This window comes from Bombus terrestris, chromosome 2 (genome assembly GCF_910591885.1).
Source record: "Bombus terrestris chromosome 2, iyBomTerr1.2, whole genome shotgun sequence".
Taxonomy (NCBI): Eukaryota; Metazoa; Arthropoda; class Insecta; order Hymenoptera; family Apidae; genus Bombus; species Bombus terrestris.
Genome location: NC_063270.1, coordinates 11,269,226 through 11,286,356, shown reverse-complemented (window position 1 = coordinate 11,286,356; position 17,131 = coordinate 11,269,226). Strand labels below are relative to the sequence as shown.

The 17,131-nt window shown below is 42.6% G+C and overlaps 1 protein-coding gene and 1 long non-coding RNA gene across 6 annotated transcripts in view; one reads left to right on the top strand and one right to left on the bottom strand.

Moving 5' to 3' along the window:
- The window catches only part of LOC100650952 (insulin-like peptide receptor), a 116,818-nt gene extending 101,342 nt beyond the window's left edge, over positions 1-15,476 (top strand). For 4 of the 5 annotated variants that reach the window (XM_003393746.4, XM_048410457.1, XM_048410452.1 and 1 more), the window contains 8 exons: positions 44-149; positions 2,068-3,468; positions 3,729-4,003; positions 4,238-4,600; positions 4,733-5,268; positions 5,440-5,935; positions 6,062-6,306; positions 6,574-15,476. In XM_003393746.4, coding sequence (XP_003393794.2) covers positions 44-149; positions 2,068-3,468; positions 3,729-4,003; positions 4,238-4,600; positions 4,733-5,268; positions 5,440-5,935; positions 6,062-6,306; positions 6,574-7,231 — 4,080 coding nt within the window. In that variant the 3' untranslated portion in view covers positions 7,232-15,476. The remainder of the gene's footprint in view (positions 1-43; positions 150-2,067; positions 3,469-3,728; positions 4,004-4,237; positions 4,601-4,732; positions 5,269-5,439; positions 5,936-6,061; positions 6,307-6,573) is intronic. The other variant, XR_007225820.1, reaches the window with a different exon arrangement.
- LOC125386039 overlaps positions 1-17,131 on the bottom strand; it is a 136,853-nt gene that overhangs the window by 73,231 nt on the left and 46,491 nt on the right. The window lies entirely within an intron of this gene.

Below are 17,131 nucleotides of genomic sequence, written 5' to 3'. Positions count from 1 at the left end.
TTGAATATTTCAATATTGATTTTTCCTGTATTTCTGTTCACAGGGGAACAATCCGAGAAATGGATGCCCAGTATGCGAGAAGCACTGTCCGCAAAGACAGACCAAGTCGGATGAATACTTGTGTTGGAACCAGCAACACTGCCAACAAAGTAATTGTTCTTCCCTCTAAAATTATGAATTTCGCATGAAATATAACAGTAGACTCTCTCTCTTGATCGGTCTTTTTGTGATAGAGCAGAGTTTATAAAACAACGTAAAATTTGGAACGAAATATCCAGAGGAGAATTCCATTTAGAAAACATATGGTAAAAGGCACATTTAGTTGCACGAAAGTTTATGCGTCGTGTAATATCAAGACCAACTTTTTTTTTAGATTAAATTTAGTTTTATGCTAAATTCGACGCACGATGAATACGTTACGGATAATAACGTGGCAGATGAAAAGGAGACCGGGTGAAAGGGAAACTCTAGTATGTCGTCAATTCTACCACTGAATTTTCGTTTATGCAAATAACAAATTTTAATAGAACTACAACCGTCCGAACGTATCAAGGGAAGCCACAGTTTATGTATAATAGGAGCTTATCGATTTTCCAATCATTTTCTCATTTTTGCTGTATCGTTTTGCCGAATCTAAGCTACTCTGTCCATATCTTCTGTTTATTATATCGAAACTAACGTTATATACGATAGGTTCAGTTATTTCGTGCAAAGTTCAAGGTCGAACTTCAACATGTCGAAGCTTAGATGTTCCAGACAACGCCACTTTCTCAGTTTCACTAGAAATCGATTCCAGTCTCGAAGCATGACAGCCGCCGTTTCATCTGAAAATATCGTTTCTCGACAAAGTAGAGAAATCGCGCTCCAGGTAGAAGGAAAGTTGGAAATTCCCTGTCAGCCGATGTTAATTCGTAACGCGGCGATGTCGCAGGGGAAATTCCCGATGTTGGTCGGCCGCGTTGTCCGAGTGGAAGATGAAAGGACACGCACGTTTTCAGCTATCTTCGACGGCTGCCGCTCCCACGCGTGACGACGACCCATTCTCGATCACGCTCCCGCCCCGTTCGTTCCTTCCTTCCGAAATTATCCGATTATTCGCTGGCCTTGTGGAAAATGGAGGCTGTCTGGCCGCGAGGAAAGGGGCGACGAGAAATTGGCGGCGGCGCGACACGTTGGCCACCGTAGGCGGCTCACCCGTGGGCGCTACGACTCTAAATTACACTCAACGGACCTTTGCGCGGGTAAAAACTGACAGGAATGCGCTAAACATCGCTGTACTGGCAATCGCGTGCCGCTTGAACTTTCCATAGAACACCGATAGACGTTTACTTCCACGGTAGCTCGAGTGTTTCACGTCGATTTATGAAAAGCTTATTTTTGAATAATTTCTCAAAGGTCTACGAAATGTTTCTTTTCTTTTGTTCTTTTCTTTTCTATATTTCATTTTCTTTTCTTTTTTTTTTTTTGGCGAACTTCCGATGTATTTCGCGTTTATCGATCGTATCGTAGGCTGTTCGTTAGCGAGGAGCGGCCCCTTTCGCAAAAATTACAGGGAAAGTTGGAGACGTCGCCACGTGTCCCCACGGAGAACGTGACAAGACTTCATCCGGTGAGACGCACGTTCGAGGCTACATCCGTGTGGTTGTTTACCCGGAACAGTGGTTTGAATTTTTTCACGTGTAGTCATCAAACAGCTATTTTATCCGTTAAAAAGATTCAACCTTGTACTTATATATTAAACATCGGACAGTGTCTCCTCGATGCTTCTCTTAACAGCTATCTTCTCGAATGGAGGCGAAATCTCTGGAACGAGGTAGGATTTAAAAGACACAGAAGACAGAGGGATTTAAGATAAGATATCTTCAACCGTTGAACCGCTAATTTTACTCGTAGAAGTCTCGAGAATAGCGCGTTGGTCAATTAGGTGGACGAGGGACAATAAGGAAAATGCTTAGGTCGAAGATGCTATGTGGAATCGTAGGACAGTAGAGATGAGAACACCTTCGTACAACGTCATAGACAGTATGCGTTGTTAGTATCATTCGTGTTCTAACTTGTTCGTTTCAGTCTGCGATCGAAAGTGCGAGAACAACGCATGCGACGAGTCGGGAACGTGTTGCCATCCGTCGTGTTTAGGCACGTGCACTGGCCCGACGAATCGCGACTGCGTCGTCTGCAAAGACGTGGTAACCGACAACAACGAGTGCAGGGAACAGTGCCCTAACGGTACCTTGGAATTCATGAACCATCGATGCATCAACGAGGAGAGGTGCCTTGCAATGCAGAAACCACGGGAAGTGTTCAACGTGAAGAACTACCCGTACAAATCGTTCAATGGAAGCTGCGTAATGGAGTGTCCACCGGGCTACATGGACGAAGAATCAAATGGCAAAGTGTCGTGTAAAAAATGCGAGGGACCCTGTCAGAAAGAGTGTGCCGGAGCGAACGTGGACAGCATCGCCTCGGCGCAGAAACTTCGCGGATGCACTCACATTACCGGTAGTTTAGAGATCCAAATTCGAGGTGGGAAGAATATCGTGAAAGAGCTAGAAGACAGTCTGAGCACCATAGAAGAGATCGACGGCTACTTGAAGATCGTGCGTAGCTTCCCACTGATATCTCTCAACTTCCTGAAGAACCTACGAGTGATACGCGGAAACGACATCGACAACTCAAAATACTCGTTATTGGTAATGGACAACCAAAATCTACAGGAACTCTGGGACTGGAGTTTGCACAAAGATATTAAAATCCTGTCGAAAGGTGGCATAGGGAAGATCTTCTTTCATCTAAATCCGAAACTGTGCTTGTACAAAATCGAGATGCTTCGAGAGAAGGCGGGTTTACGACCTTTTACGGATTACGAGGTGGCGCCTAATAGCAACGGCGACAAAGTTGCGTGTAACGTAACCGAACTGAGGACCAGGGTTGGTAAGAAGTCACCGTGGGGTGCGGTGATCGAGTGGGAACCATTTATTCACCACGACGCCAGGTCTCTTCTTGGATACGTGGTGTATTTCATCGAGGCGCCCAACATGAACGTAACGATGTACGATGGCAGAGACGCGTGTGGTGGAGATGGTTGGAAGGTCGATGATGTATCCGCAAGTACAAATACCACTCTGATGGAAGGATCCAAGTTTGGGTCTGGTCGACAGGAGAAGAACGTACACACGCATTACTTGTCTCAGCTGAAGCCATACACGCAGTACGCTTATTACGTGAAGACTTACACTATTGCCACGGAAAGGTCCGGAGCCCAGAGCAACCTAACATACTTCAGAACGATGCCGGAAGCTCCTAGCTCACCCAGGTCCCTTATGACCTGGAGTAATTCGAGCAGCGAGCTGATCATGTCCTGGCTGCCACCTCTTCACAAGAACGGAAACCTAACGCACTATCGGATCTTCGGACGATGGGAGCCAGACGACCCTAATTTCATCGATCAGAGAAATTATTGCGAGGAACGTAAGTACATCGATTGTGCGATTAATTTTATCAATTTTATCAATCCCTTGACATTTACAAGTGTGATATGCACGGATACGGGAAAGTGTTCGATTCGCGCAAGCTCGTAATATTCGGGGGCAGAGCTTGTTGCGATTGTATAAGCGATTCGATAAGAAAAGAATTAATATTTGATCAATAATATTTAACATTAATACTTTAATCAAGTAAAAAAGAAATCAGGTAGATCTAACGATAATTAAAATGTGTTGCATGCTTAGCTCTGATGCTGACCGATAAGAAAGCGCTCGCAGAGGAGGAGAGGAAACGGATAGAGGAAGAGAAAGAGCAAATGATACCTGAAACTGGCACCTGCGAGTGTCCTGATCGAGAAACCGATCAGTCTCTTCGAGAGAAAGAAGCGTCCAGCGCGATCGAATTCGAAGACGCTTTACACAACCAGGTCTATATAAAACGGAAACCGAAGAAGAAGCGCGACGTTTCGGAGATGTCGTTCATTCTATCCAGGAAAACGAAATCGTTGGATCGAGATCAGGTAAAGCATCGCTCAATTTTATCGAAAAGTATTGTAGCGGCACTCGCCACAGTATTTATAGCGTTTCCATCCGCTTAGCCAACGTGGTATCGAGTTGTGTACGTCCTTGTTGCAAAATTGCATGTATTATTCTTAAATGATACGTCGCTAATATCGGTCAGTTCGAAGGAGTTAAGTCACTTCCATGTCCTTTTAAAATTCATCTTCCTAACCTTTCCACTTTTATATTTATAGCCTGTAATGGAAAAGATCGAGAACGGAACGTACATAGTGTTCGAGCAATTGGTGCCCAGCATGAATCTCTCCTTCGTAATGAAAAACCTACGCCACTTTGCCGCTTATAACATCGAGGTGCAGGCTTGCAGAGCGCAGGAAATGAACGACACTTACAAGAAATGCTCCACCAAAAGTATGAGAACGTATCGCACATTACCCTTGGAAAGTGCCGATAACATTCCTCCCAACACCTTCAAGATGAGCATATCCGGTGAAAATAACAGTCTCACCATGGTTACCCTGCAGTGGGATGAGCCACCTCAGCCCAACGGTCTGATCATCACCTATCAGATCGAGTACAAGAGGGTTGACATACAAAACGTGAGTGGAATTCACGTCTATTTAACTTCTATTGGTTCATCCTCTCAAACTTTGTTCACAGTATCGGGTTTCAACAATTTTCGGGTTTCAATTTTACAACAATTCTGTGAACAAAGGATTATCCTGTTTCAGTACAAACCGACCGTGGTGTGCATTACGAGGCGGGACTTCACGAAGGCAGGCAACTCGTACGTCCTTAAAGAGCTTCCCGCCGGAAACTACTCCGTGAAAGTTCGAGCGACGAGTCTTGCCGGCTATGGCGCCTATACGCACGTAAAATACTTCTACATCGAGGAGAGAAACACCCTAAGTACTTTCTGGGTGATATTCTGGCTGTTACTTTGCGTGTTCATCGCGGCCTTTGGCTTCGTCTCGTTCTACTTCTGTAAACGAAAATTCTTGAGGAACGTTCCTAATGTGACGTTGATCGCAACCGTGAATCCGGAGTACGTGAGCACTCCGTATGTGTTGGACGAGTGGGAAGTACCAAGAGAAAAGATCGAGATGCTGAAATCGTTGGGAACTGGCACATTCGGCATGGTTTACGAAGGAATAGCTAAGGACATCGTGAAGGGTAAACCGGAAGTACGGTGCGCTGTGAAAACGGTGAACAAGGACGCCACTGATCGGGAGAGAATCGAGTTTCTCAACGAGGCATCCGTGATGAAGTAAGTTGATGAATAATCCGAACAAGTTGCAGGGCAAAAATAACCTGTGTTCGTGCTTATCTTTCTACAGGAAAGTAAAAATATACTCTGGCGTCTTTGATTTCCATGTAATTAAAAGTCGAGAAACATCCGCTGTTTAATTATATGACTATGCGAATCTTTTCTTTGCAGGGGTTTCGACGCTCATCACGTGGTCAAGCTTCTTGGCGTGGTAACTCGTGGGCAACCAACCTTGGTCATTATGGAGTTGATGGTGAACGGCGACTTGAAGAGGTACTTGAGGAGTCACAGGCCAGGCACATGCGAGAACATGATTAACGCGCCACCAAAATTAGACAGGATACTTCAGATGGCAATTGAAATCGCCGATGGAATGGCCTACCTCTCTACGAAGAAATTCGTGCACAGAGATCTGGCTGCTCGGAATTGTATGGTTGCGGAAGATTTAACGGTAAAGGTGGGAGACTTTGGAATGACGAGGGACATCTACGAGAGGGACTATTATCGAAAAGGAAGCAAAGGCTTATTGCCAGTCAGATGGATGGCACCAGAAAGTTTGAAAGACGGTGTTTTTAGCAGTTATTCGGATGTGTGGAGCTATGGAGTTGTGTTATGGGAAATGGTGACTTTTGCATCGCAGCCATACCAAGGTCTATCGAACGAGCAGGTACGTGTGTTTTAATTTGTAATTAAAATTATGTTCACAACGATATGAAATTTGTATAAAAATCCACAGTCTCTTTATATCGTCACAACGAGCTGTATCGTCACAACCTCTCTTAACGTACATTAGGTTCTGCGGTACGTGATCGAAGGAGGAGTTATGGAACGGCCAGAGAACTGTCCAGAGTTGTTATATGAACTGATGAAGCACACCTGGAGACATAAGGCGACCAGAAGACCCACGTTTATGGACATCGCGAGTATGTTGCTAAAGCACATCGACTCGGACCGTTTCCAGAATGTCAGTTTCTATCACAGCGTAGAGGGAGTGGAAGCAAGGAATCAAAACAAGTCCAACTCACCACAGATAGATCAGTGAGCATAGAACTTTTCTTATTAGAATATAGTAATGCTCGCTGAAATTCCAATAACTTTTTCAGGGTCGAATATTTTTGGAGAAAAAATTTCTTTTTATAATTTATTAGGTAAAAAACAAAACAGATATATTTATTGTTTATATAATTAATAACTTACGAAAGATTACAATACGGATGCCCGATTTATTGGAATTTATCCAAGCGCTACTGTAATGTCGCGTTTTTTGCTAGTCCTTCTGACACAATGTTTCTAATTCATGTACAGGCACTTGGAACTGGCTACATTGCAAGATCTACAAGAAGAGGAAGTGGAAGGGGAGGAAGATTCTCCATTGAGGCAGGATTTCGGCGATTTCGCGAGCTTCGAGCCAAACAGTATTAAGAACAGTTTCAGTCCCCGTTTCAGAATGGATTCATACGGCGAGAACTCGAAAACAAACTCGAACTGCCACGACATGAACTCATCGAACGTGCCGTTGAAGGCCGGCTTCGACGATTTCGACGGTGTCTCTGCAGATTCGATTGCCTCGGGCAAAGACGTACTAAACCTGCCATTCGTCGAGGACAGTTTAAAATCTGTTAAGAGTTCTCCGTTTATAAACGCGAAGAGCACCTCGCGAAGCAACCTGAGTCAGCTATCGATCAGCAACAGATCAGGGAGTCCGAAGAATCCCAGCAAAAGAAGTTTCCTGAGCAGCCCGAATTCTTCAAAGCTGGTCAATCCAGATTACGAGAATGGTAGTCCAGAAATTTTGTCGGCCGCGGAGAAGAGGGAAGCGGTGCCGCTGCGGGTCGACTTCCCATCGATGGACACCATCAATATCGACAACGGTATGGAGAAAAAGGAAATGAAATCACCAGTTGAGTACGTGAACAAACCGGAGACCTTAAACAATGGCTACATAAGTAGTACGACCACGTAGTGTTAACATTTTCGCACCCTAAGTTCGTCGTTGCCCAAGCAACACGACGTCAAGGGTGCGACTGGATCTACTGAAAGCGATTTAAGATCGCGTACGTGGACTGCTGGTGTCAGTCTCTGAACATAGTGGTGAAATTTATTCGGGAGGGTCTGACACGAGACATTGAAGAGTATTCTGGAATCGAACGAACCTTCGAAAGGGGCAGTGTCTGTAAGACAACTGGCGAGTCAGACTTTCCAACAAACGTTCCAATAACTCTGCGACGCGTTTTCTACGTACATATGCATGCTCACATCGCGCCTTCGACCGAGTGGTGTTTTAAAACGGCAAGTTCCAAGTTGTAAGTCGTATTTTAAGTCTTTAGATGCGTTTAAATATGTCCTTCTTTATCCACGACGTTGACAAATTATTTTCGTAGAAAACGTGAACGTCTCTTGATTTCGTCTCTCTAAGCATCCTATTATTACGTTCGTAAGATATATTACATTATATATATAAACCCGTGTTTTTTCATTTGCGCGCATCCGCTTGTTACAGCAGACACTGCCTTTTCACGCCGAAAGAAAGAAGCGGCTCGAAAGTGTGAGACGAATTCGACACTGTTTTCCGAATAGTCCGGAGAAAAGCGACGAGAACGAAACTAGCGTCCCTTTACAGGCCTGATGAATAACGGCCGAGGTATGATAAAACACGCAATCGCATCGAAGATTTGCGATTTGCGATTCATGTTCTGTGCATATATAAATATGTATATATACACACATATATATATATATATATATATATATATAAAATATACATACATAAATATGTATATACATATATGTATATTTATATATGCACACACGCGCCTGTATATATATATATATATTCCGTTAATGCGCTTTTCTTCGTTCGAACTAATCGTAAGGTGAAGGGAACATCGGCTTCCTTTCGTTGACCGCGTTTACAAATCAAAGTGGCAATTAGGCGAGCCAGCCGATCGGTTACGGCGGTTTTATATTTTACAAGAAATAGACGCGAATCACTGTTTTAATTGCCACTTTGCACGACTGTAGGCTTTTACGAATGCCATTATTACCGTAGATTAGGTCGTTCGACGATCGTTAGAGAAGAAATATATGTGGAAACGAATCGAATAGGTATGAATCTTCTCGAGTTATCCCATATTTTTAAAGAGATCTATCAACGATAAAGTGTCATTGTTATTGTCATGGACAGATATACGAAACCGGTTGATACAGCTTCGTTCGTATTCCTCTCGTTTTTATTTCGTATATCGAATGGTAATCTTACAGGGGACGTGGTATCCAGGGAAATTCAACGTGTCTCCATATATATTTATTCCTTGCGATTTCCCCGTGGTGGCTGCGAGAAACCAGTTACCGTGGCTCGATTCATTCGTTCGAGGGAAATCGGGATTCTGAAACAGAAATCCTCGAAATCGTGCAATAGAAGCATCGCTCGCGGCCTTGCGTTCGAGCGCTGTTCGCTACCCGTTGTTCTCTCGTTTGGTGCTAACACGAGCGTGTCGAAAAAGAAAAAAAAAAAGAAGAAAGAAAAGGAAAATGGGCGGTTAACGAACAAAGAGTTTCTCGCACTGCCGAAGGTTAAGGGAAAGAAATCGAACATCAGTTCAGAAGCGCGTTCCATCGTGCTTTTGAGTTAGGCGAGAGAACGTAGACTGTTTAGCTCGAGGTGATAGAGTCTAGGTCGATCGAAGCGATCGATTTTGACGCGTGTGAAATCGTCAAAGTACGTCGATAGCTAGAACGTCGAGCAAACCAGAAAAAAGAGTCCACCGCCAGCGACGCGATACCGCAGTTTGAATTTAGATGTTAACGAGCCTCTAACATAAGACTGATTAGCTAATCACATTTATTACATCCGTATTCGCTGAGTAAGTTTACGACATGGTAGAAGTTCCATATACCCTACATACGTATATATACATATTTTTTCATCTCCGTAAACGTTGCCCTCTCTTTTTTTTTTCTGTTTCATGGAGCATTCACCACGAGACGGATATCGTCTCCTTTATCTCCTCGAGACTACTTACTATCGCTCGTACTTTGTTCCTTTCTCGCGTCCTTCGCGCGCTGCTGGAATCGAACCGAGTGTTTCGCAAGCAGACGAAAGCGGAAGCAGAACGAAAGTCTGTTCGAGAGATCATCCGCGATATCGACGAGGCGCGATCGAAGGAAGCGGAAAATCGAATTCCGTGGGAACGTGAGTTCGGTAATCTCGACTGGTTACGCGCCTGAGACAATTAACCAGTGTAAAGGAAAAAAACTTGAAACACGCGTTTGTCCGTTAGTCGTCCGGTGTTGGCCCGTAGAACGCGTTTCGAGAAAAAGGAAACTGGAATTCGATTCGTCGACGTTTACGGCGCGCGCCGTTTTCACTCGGCCATCCTCACGGAACGCTCTCTTTGCCTTCGCGACCGAAACACCGCTACGCACTCGATGGCCAGAAGCTAACCGCTAGAACGAGATTCGAGCACCAGTGACCTAATGTCAACGTACCTACTCTATCCGCAACGCTTTGCGCATTATTCGTGCGTCATAGGTCGAAGCAACGAGAATCGTACAAAAACACGCGACAGAGCTGCGATTCGAGAGCAAGACCGCGCGTGTTCCTGCTCGACGCGTCCGCTCGCGGACGAGAGCGCGATCGATATCGAAATGAAGATCGAAATCGAGATCGAGTCGACTGTATGTTTTCACGAGTGCGATTTATCTTCGTACTCGTGATCTGTTAACGATGCCAAACCGTGGCACCTGGCGTGATCGTCGATTCTTCCTCGATTTTCGCGTCTTTCCTCGGATTAGCCGCATCGTCTCGTCGCGTCCAAGTGCCAACATGTCGAAATGTGTATGCGCGATTGGCCAATGAAACGCGACGAGAGAGGACGAGATAAAAATCGCGATCGCTGCAATCGTTCTGATCGCTCGATCGTGTTCGAGGATCGCTGAGAAAGCATTTTGGCCCTTCGCAGCTCTTGCTGTTTCGCCTAACGTTTATGGCGACTCTTGTTCTCGAAGCTGTTCCGTGGAGCGTCGAGCGAGCAGAGACTCGCAGGATGCCAGTTCTAGGAAAGAACGGATCGCCCGGCTTGATTCGTCGAGAGGATCAGCCGCGCGGTTGATCGTTGTATTATAAAACAATGTGAAGCCTCGCTCGTATTCTAAAGTATTTAGTGTAACTCGAATAAACAGTTAACGCTTAGACCGTACGCATACGTGGCGCGCGTGCAGCCGCGCGTCGTCGTATGCATACGGCATTGTAAGATTAACCAGAAATGTTTCCTACGAAGTGACGAGTTCTCTCTATATCATACAAAGTGGCTCGTGGCTCTAAAAGAATGAAGTTTCTTAGGCCTATATAGTTTTGAGACCGTGTAATATATAAAATATATTATATATATATATATATATATATATATTAAGGACGAAGAATCTGGTATTACAGAGATAACGCGTAAGATTATGAGAACGACTGCGGCCGCGTGTATCCGTTGAAAGAAGAAAACTAGAATAATCGTGTGTCTGTGAAGAAAATGATTGACTGTGAAACGACGAATGCGTGTGTGGCTTACTTCGCGACGCAAACGCGTGAAATCGATGCTAGCGATCGCAGCGAGACAGAAATTTCAACGGGTGATAAGCTCGTCTGGCCTGTATCGATATGATACGTATGTACTCTGTATCGATCACCTAGCCGAACTGATGCACGTAATTTCGTTGTCACCGCGAGAACGCGAACGGCGAACTGTTTCGACGAAAGAGGATGAGCGACCGTTCGAAGGAGACGTTTGAAAGGAACTGTTTCCACGCGAAAGCTATCAAAAACCGTTTGAAAATTCGTCGATGGTTAAACGTTGACAGTTGGACCTATCGTACACGTTCAACAGATTCGGCTGAACGATAAGTAAATTCATTCCTCGATTCCTTCTCGGCGCCTCTTGTTTTCCAACACTCGCGTTCATTCGTAGGAAATGTTCTCTCCTCAGACGAACGCGTCTAATCGCTCGCCATTTTCTAAAGGATCCGAGTTCGATTTGGCGCGCTCTGTTTCCGTTTCCAGCGATTTTTTACCCGTTTTTTCCTCTCCGTCTTTTTTTCTATGTTTAACACTATGGTTAAACGTTTTCGTTAACGTTTGCATTTCGTCTATTTTTTTTTTTTCTTCGTTGTCTTTTTGGGACCGATTCGCGATAATACGTCTACTTTCGCGGAAAACATAGCAGCGTAATTTAAGTAACACACCGAGGACTGCCCTCTTGTTCCTATTCCATATCCTTTCTTTTTACTCTTAACACTGCAATTTACGTACGATTAGTCATGTACATACATAACACGAGTAACCTAAGATTTTCTTGTATTTACGTTTAGATTTTTAGGTAAAGATAACACATTTGACTTGAAACAAAAATTTCGATTCCGACAACACCTTCCTTCGGATTTATCTTCGACTGTAACTCGTTTAGTATTCTTTTTCGACACCTTTTTTTTCTCCCTCCCTCTCTTTCTCTTTCTCTTTTTAACATAATCTCGCGTTTGTTCGCGTACGAAACTGCCTCTTAGTTAGTTCTGGCCAAAAGACAACGTTTTCTCTCACGACTGCTCAATGTTAGATTGCTCAAGCTCTGGTCTGATCTGTAGTTAGCGTGAAATCAATCAGGGAAATATTGTCACAAGTCCTCCGTGCCGAGAATCGCATTGACGACAACAGTGCACAAAAGAAGGAAGAGGAAATCGAACGAGAAAGGAAATTCCACGCATATTCCTTGAAAAAATAATAATAGTCTCTTTCTCTCCCTCTGTTTCTTTCTCTCATATTCCTCTCGTACATACACGCGTTTCATTTTACTATTTTTATTCCCGTGCTCCTATTATTTTTCGAAATCATTTTTCGTTCCCTCTTGTTTATCTCTTTTCCTGTCTGTTCTTGAAAACTTTTACTCGCGTATCTGCGATACCACCATATACGTTTAACGCCCTTCTAGAGGAAAAAAAGAATGAAGAAGAAAGAAACACTGACACCGACTTCCTCGGAGAAACCACTAATTTTTATATAGGGATCTTGTAAACGAAGTTTTTCTACGCTGACCGTATTTTGCATAAGGATAAAAAAAGAAAAAAAAAAAGAAGAAAAGAAAAGAAAGAAAAGAAGTCAAAAGATATTTTAAAATATCACGTATTGTTAATCCGACTGTTAGAATTACCGTATTATTAGTATTGTTACGTTTAAGCCCGTAAAAGGAAAAAAAATGCAAAAGAAGAAAATGATCAATACGAACGCAAGCATGTTTCGTTTTGCCCTGTAGGGCGTTGTAGGAACGAATGTGACCTCGTCCAACGATTCTCGTTCCCGATCGACGCACCACGAGATCGATGATCGTTCGATGACCGCGTCGTCGTTCGTTCGTTCAATTTGTTCGTCGAACAAAACTGGTGAACGTTTTTTCCTATTATTTATTTTTTTTGTATATACATTATTGTCGTATTTATTTGTCAATAAAGAGCTTGCGATGCGCGGATACAAAGATGCTTTCATCATCGGCCTTTACCTTCTACACACACGTCCGATATCGGTTATCGACACGTTCAAACGGTTACGCTCGTTCGTTGTACAGAGTGTTCAGTAAGAGTGGCGCTACGACCGAACAAGCAACGATTCGCCGTGGAAAAAGTAAGTCGAAATTGAAAAATAAAGTTTTCGCGTATGAGGCTTCGTTTTCGAGAAATACGATTTTGAAAATCCACTTGCCTCCGGTGTATCGAGTCGAAGTTTCAACTTGGCTTCTGTTTCTGCTCGTGTTTGTATCTATAAATATCGGCAATATCATTGTCTGCTTCTTATCGTTACGTATCGTACTTTCTATCGAACTGTATTATGTATAGTTTCTTTTATTGCGTTTGATTCGAACGATTTCATAAATAAGAATAGAACCGTGTATTAGCTTTAGACAATTAATTTTATTCGCGTAGAAATTGTTCGGAATATCGTCCATAACGTCTTATACGCAGCTCTGCTTTTCCAACTAAATTATAGTTGTTGTAACGTACGATTTATATCTTTAGTTTCTCAAGAACAGGAACAGTGATTGCTTCTGCTTGCTGCATACTCTCAAGTCAATTTAACCAGATAAAGACAAACGTACCGTGCAAACACTTCAAATCGTTTTCCTTACAAACGAAGGTTCGTACGCGAAAGCTTTGTTCTATATGTTCGGCTTATCTTTTCATGACGAACCGTTCCTTGTTCGGTTGTACCACCAGTCATCGGGCACGATCTACGAATAGATGGAAAACAGAAACGAAATTGGAGGAAATATTTATTTACGCAGACCCGGCAAATTGCACGATGTGTTCCTCGTTGTTCCTATTATCGTCAATATTTTACGTTATCTGGTCGATTATAAATAATAACCGCACGATAGAGACGGTAATCATTGATAGGTGCTCAACTACCGCTAACGACAATAGAAGAAAAATCCGATTGTTAGATCGTTATAGATAAATAGAACGTCCTAGAGATTTTTTGAAAAGTTTCAATTCCGAGAAAAGAAATGAGATTCCAACGAGAGCTGGCGTCCGAAGAGCGACAATATCGTGATCATCGGTACGCGCATCGGTCGCCGTGTGATTATATCGGCAAAATACCGTGCGATGTCATTTCCAACCAGTCCTTGGTGCCGTATGGCCTACTCGCGAAGAAAATTCCTTTTCGGGACGGTGACGTACAATGAGCGGCTGAATTACGATCGCGGGACACGCCTGGTTTCGTAACCTCGTCGATTTTGCGCCACTGTTTCCAGACACCTTGATTTTTCCCCTTTCTCGATAATATGCTGCACTTGAAAATGTACATATGTACGCGAACATCTTTTCTCGTTTCGCAAACCGATTCGAAACACGTAGCTGATGATAGGCGGCCGAATTTTATATTCGAAGCGATTCGCGGTTTTTCACCGCACTGTAGCAAATTCGGATCGTTTCTGAACGTTATTCGAAGCTTGGAACCTTTCAACGTTCTCAAGAGTCTTTACGATTTGGATACGTTTTGCGAATATTGCGAGTTTCGGATGTCTTGGAAGTCTTGCAACTCGAAATATTAACATTCGTGGGTATTCGTTGCAAACTACGAAAACGAATAGTGGAAATAAATACGTCTACAATTGGAAGATTTTAAACTTTCATTGAGAGTGTCTTTAGATTATCAATGTATATTGTCGATATTTCAACTTCAGTTCTCAACTAACTTATTATTGTAAATTTATCAGTGTGTATCGTTAATATTTATTGACAAACTACGTTTTTGTTAGGAACTTTGAAATATCGATAATATAAGGAGACACTTTTAATTCATCGTGTGAATATACGGCTTGGACAAAATGTTTGCAAGATAATAAATATAATATTTACCAAGCTCTCGAAACCTATCGAAATTCTTAAGACTTTCAAAACGTTCGAACCTTCCAAGATTTTTAAAGCTTTCAAGACACCTAAAACTTAATCAAGACATAAGAATTCCAAGCTTCGAGTTACGCGCGAAACGAATCGAATTTTTCGTTGCATATATGGATTCGAAGCGATTGCAAATGTGTCAGATCTCGTGGCTATATGTGGCGAACGATCAGGTATTAAAATAGCAACAACTCTCTTCTATTCGCACGACGACGTGCAGATTTGAAAGCGGAGAATCATTTATATTCGGGATTTTTCACGAGACGTTTTTGTCGAACATAATGCACGACGTGCTTTCACTATCGTTCTCGCTGCGACGAAAAGAAAGTGCTGTAACCCGTCCCCGTTGCGAAAATCACCCTGTAGCACATCGTTCGACCGATCCATAGGTATACACCGATCGAACGTTATCGATCGATAAATCAATCCCTTTTGACGTGCCACGTTGTCAAGCCAGGAAGAAACATACGATTGTTCGTAACGAGCCGTTATTCTTCGATATCGAATAGAAGGAAAAAAGGTGGAGGAATGTTACTAATCACCGTAATAATTGTAATTGTAATGCTCGACGTTGGAAAAAAAAAAAGAGAAATCGAGACGGACGACGGAAGCTTTTATTCCATTCGCAATCCCGCCGCCTCGTGTGTCCGACTACCCCGTTAACTGTAATTTACTATTACGATTATACGTTACGCTATACGCAAAATGGAGACAGAATTTTATTTACCAAATACGAGTTTTTTAATAAAACACTTTTTTGTGAAAGATACAAACCTGCCTCGGCTTGTCTATTTTTTTCTCTTTCAAGTCTCGACGTAGTATATCGCTTAGATAAAACTATATTGGGTTGGAAACTAAGTTTAGGTGTCATTATCACCTAATGACAAAATCCGCAATCACTGAGTTGCCAACTCAATAGATACACTCACGTGACTGTTCAAAAGTCTTAGGATGGTTATTACATTTAGCTTCGAAATTAAGGAACAGATAAAGAAAGTATATTAATATTTTAATACCTTATAGATTGAATTCAAGTAACAACAAACACAATTCGTAATCTATATCGTTCTGTCAAAAATACCAAATGTCCTAAGACTCTTATACAGAAGTGTACATATAGGTAACAAGTGCGTGTATATTGAAACATATGGTTGAGAATTCATACGATCTATTAACACTCCCTGTGACAACGCTCTAATATCTGGAACCTTTGAAAATTTAAGAAACATTAGAAAATTGTAAGAATGGTGATGAAATTTATATTAATCTGCATAGCTAACGTTATCGTAAGATATACAAGAGGATGACAAAGACACGTGTTTCTTCGCATAATTGATCGAATAGACAATTTCTATACAGAATTGATTGCTAATACGTGCGACATTGATCTGAAAGTTGTTCTCTTACGAAGGATGAGAAATCGACTTACGACTTATCGCGTTGTTCATCTATGTTTGAAAATTCTCGTGTATCTGAAAATCACACTGATTCTAAGCGGAGTATGTTGAAATTTCGAAGCCCTTCTATTGGTTCCAGCAATGGTTTTCGATCGCCTGCGAGATGAATGAGTTTTCAAGGAACAACTTAGAAAGCAGTCGCGGCCAAATATGGCGACATCTTCGACGACGAGATTCTTGGGAATCGCCGGCCCGCGGAACGGCAAACAGGTATATCCCGATTTCGTTCCTCGTTTTGCATCTCCCGCGTGTCTGTTGTGTTCGTCATGACACTCGGTATATGTATGTACGTGCAACTGCAGCCCGTTCACCGAGAGACTGACCTCGATTCCACGTTTCAAGAACGTGCCTTTTCGCGTCACGACTCGGAATCGTCGCGACCTTTGCGATCCTTTTATTCCACGATGACGGTTTTACCAGCGGAGCCCCGCCGATCGAGACACGAATTCCAATCACGATCACCCTTTGATCGATTTTTACCTATCGATTCAACTGCAATAAGAAGGCTACTACGTTTCTGTGAAACAGCTAAGACAACGCTGGAATCGAAGGCTTTGGCATTAAATTAACAGGCTGGCACATCGAACTGGTCACGTACAAATATTTTTCTTTTCATTTATCTTATTGTTCGAATACGAACATTTGTATTTTTTAAGAAATTTCAACGTTTTCTTTATTCATTTAAGCGTTTATATAGACGAATACTACGAAGTTGGAGTTATATATGAAAGGACAAATTTCTAGTGTTGAGACAGTACGCACACTGTATAAGAAGACCATCTTTATGGAAATAAAACGCTCAAACGTTTCACTGCAAAGTGCAGTGTTATTAATACTTGGTATTATCCTTCGGACCAGAAGTTATATATGCTTCGTTTAAACAAAGAAGAAGCTCTTTTGTTATAAAGTCTTTTACGACTGATTATACATAAGACGATGTACGAGAAGATAAAGATGCTCGTCAAAAGAAG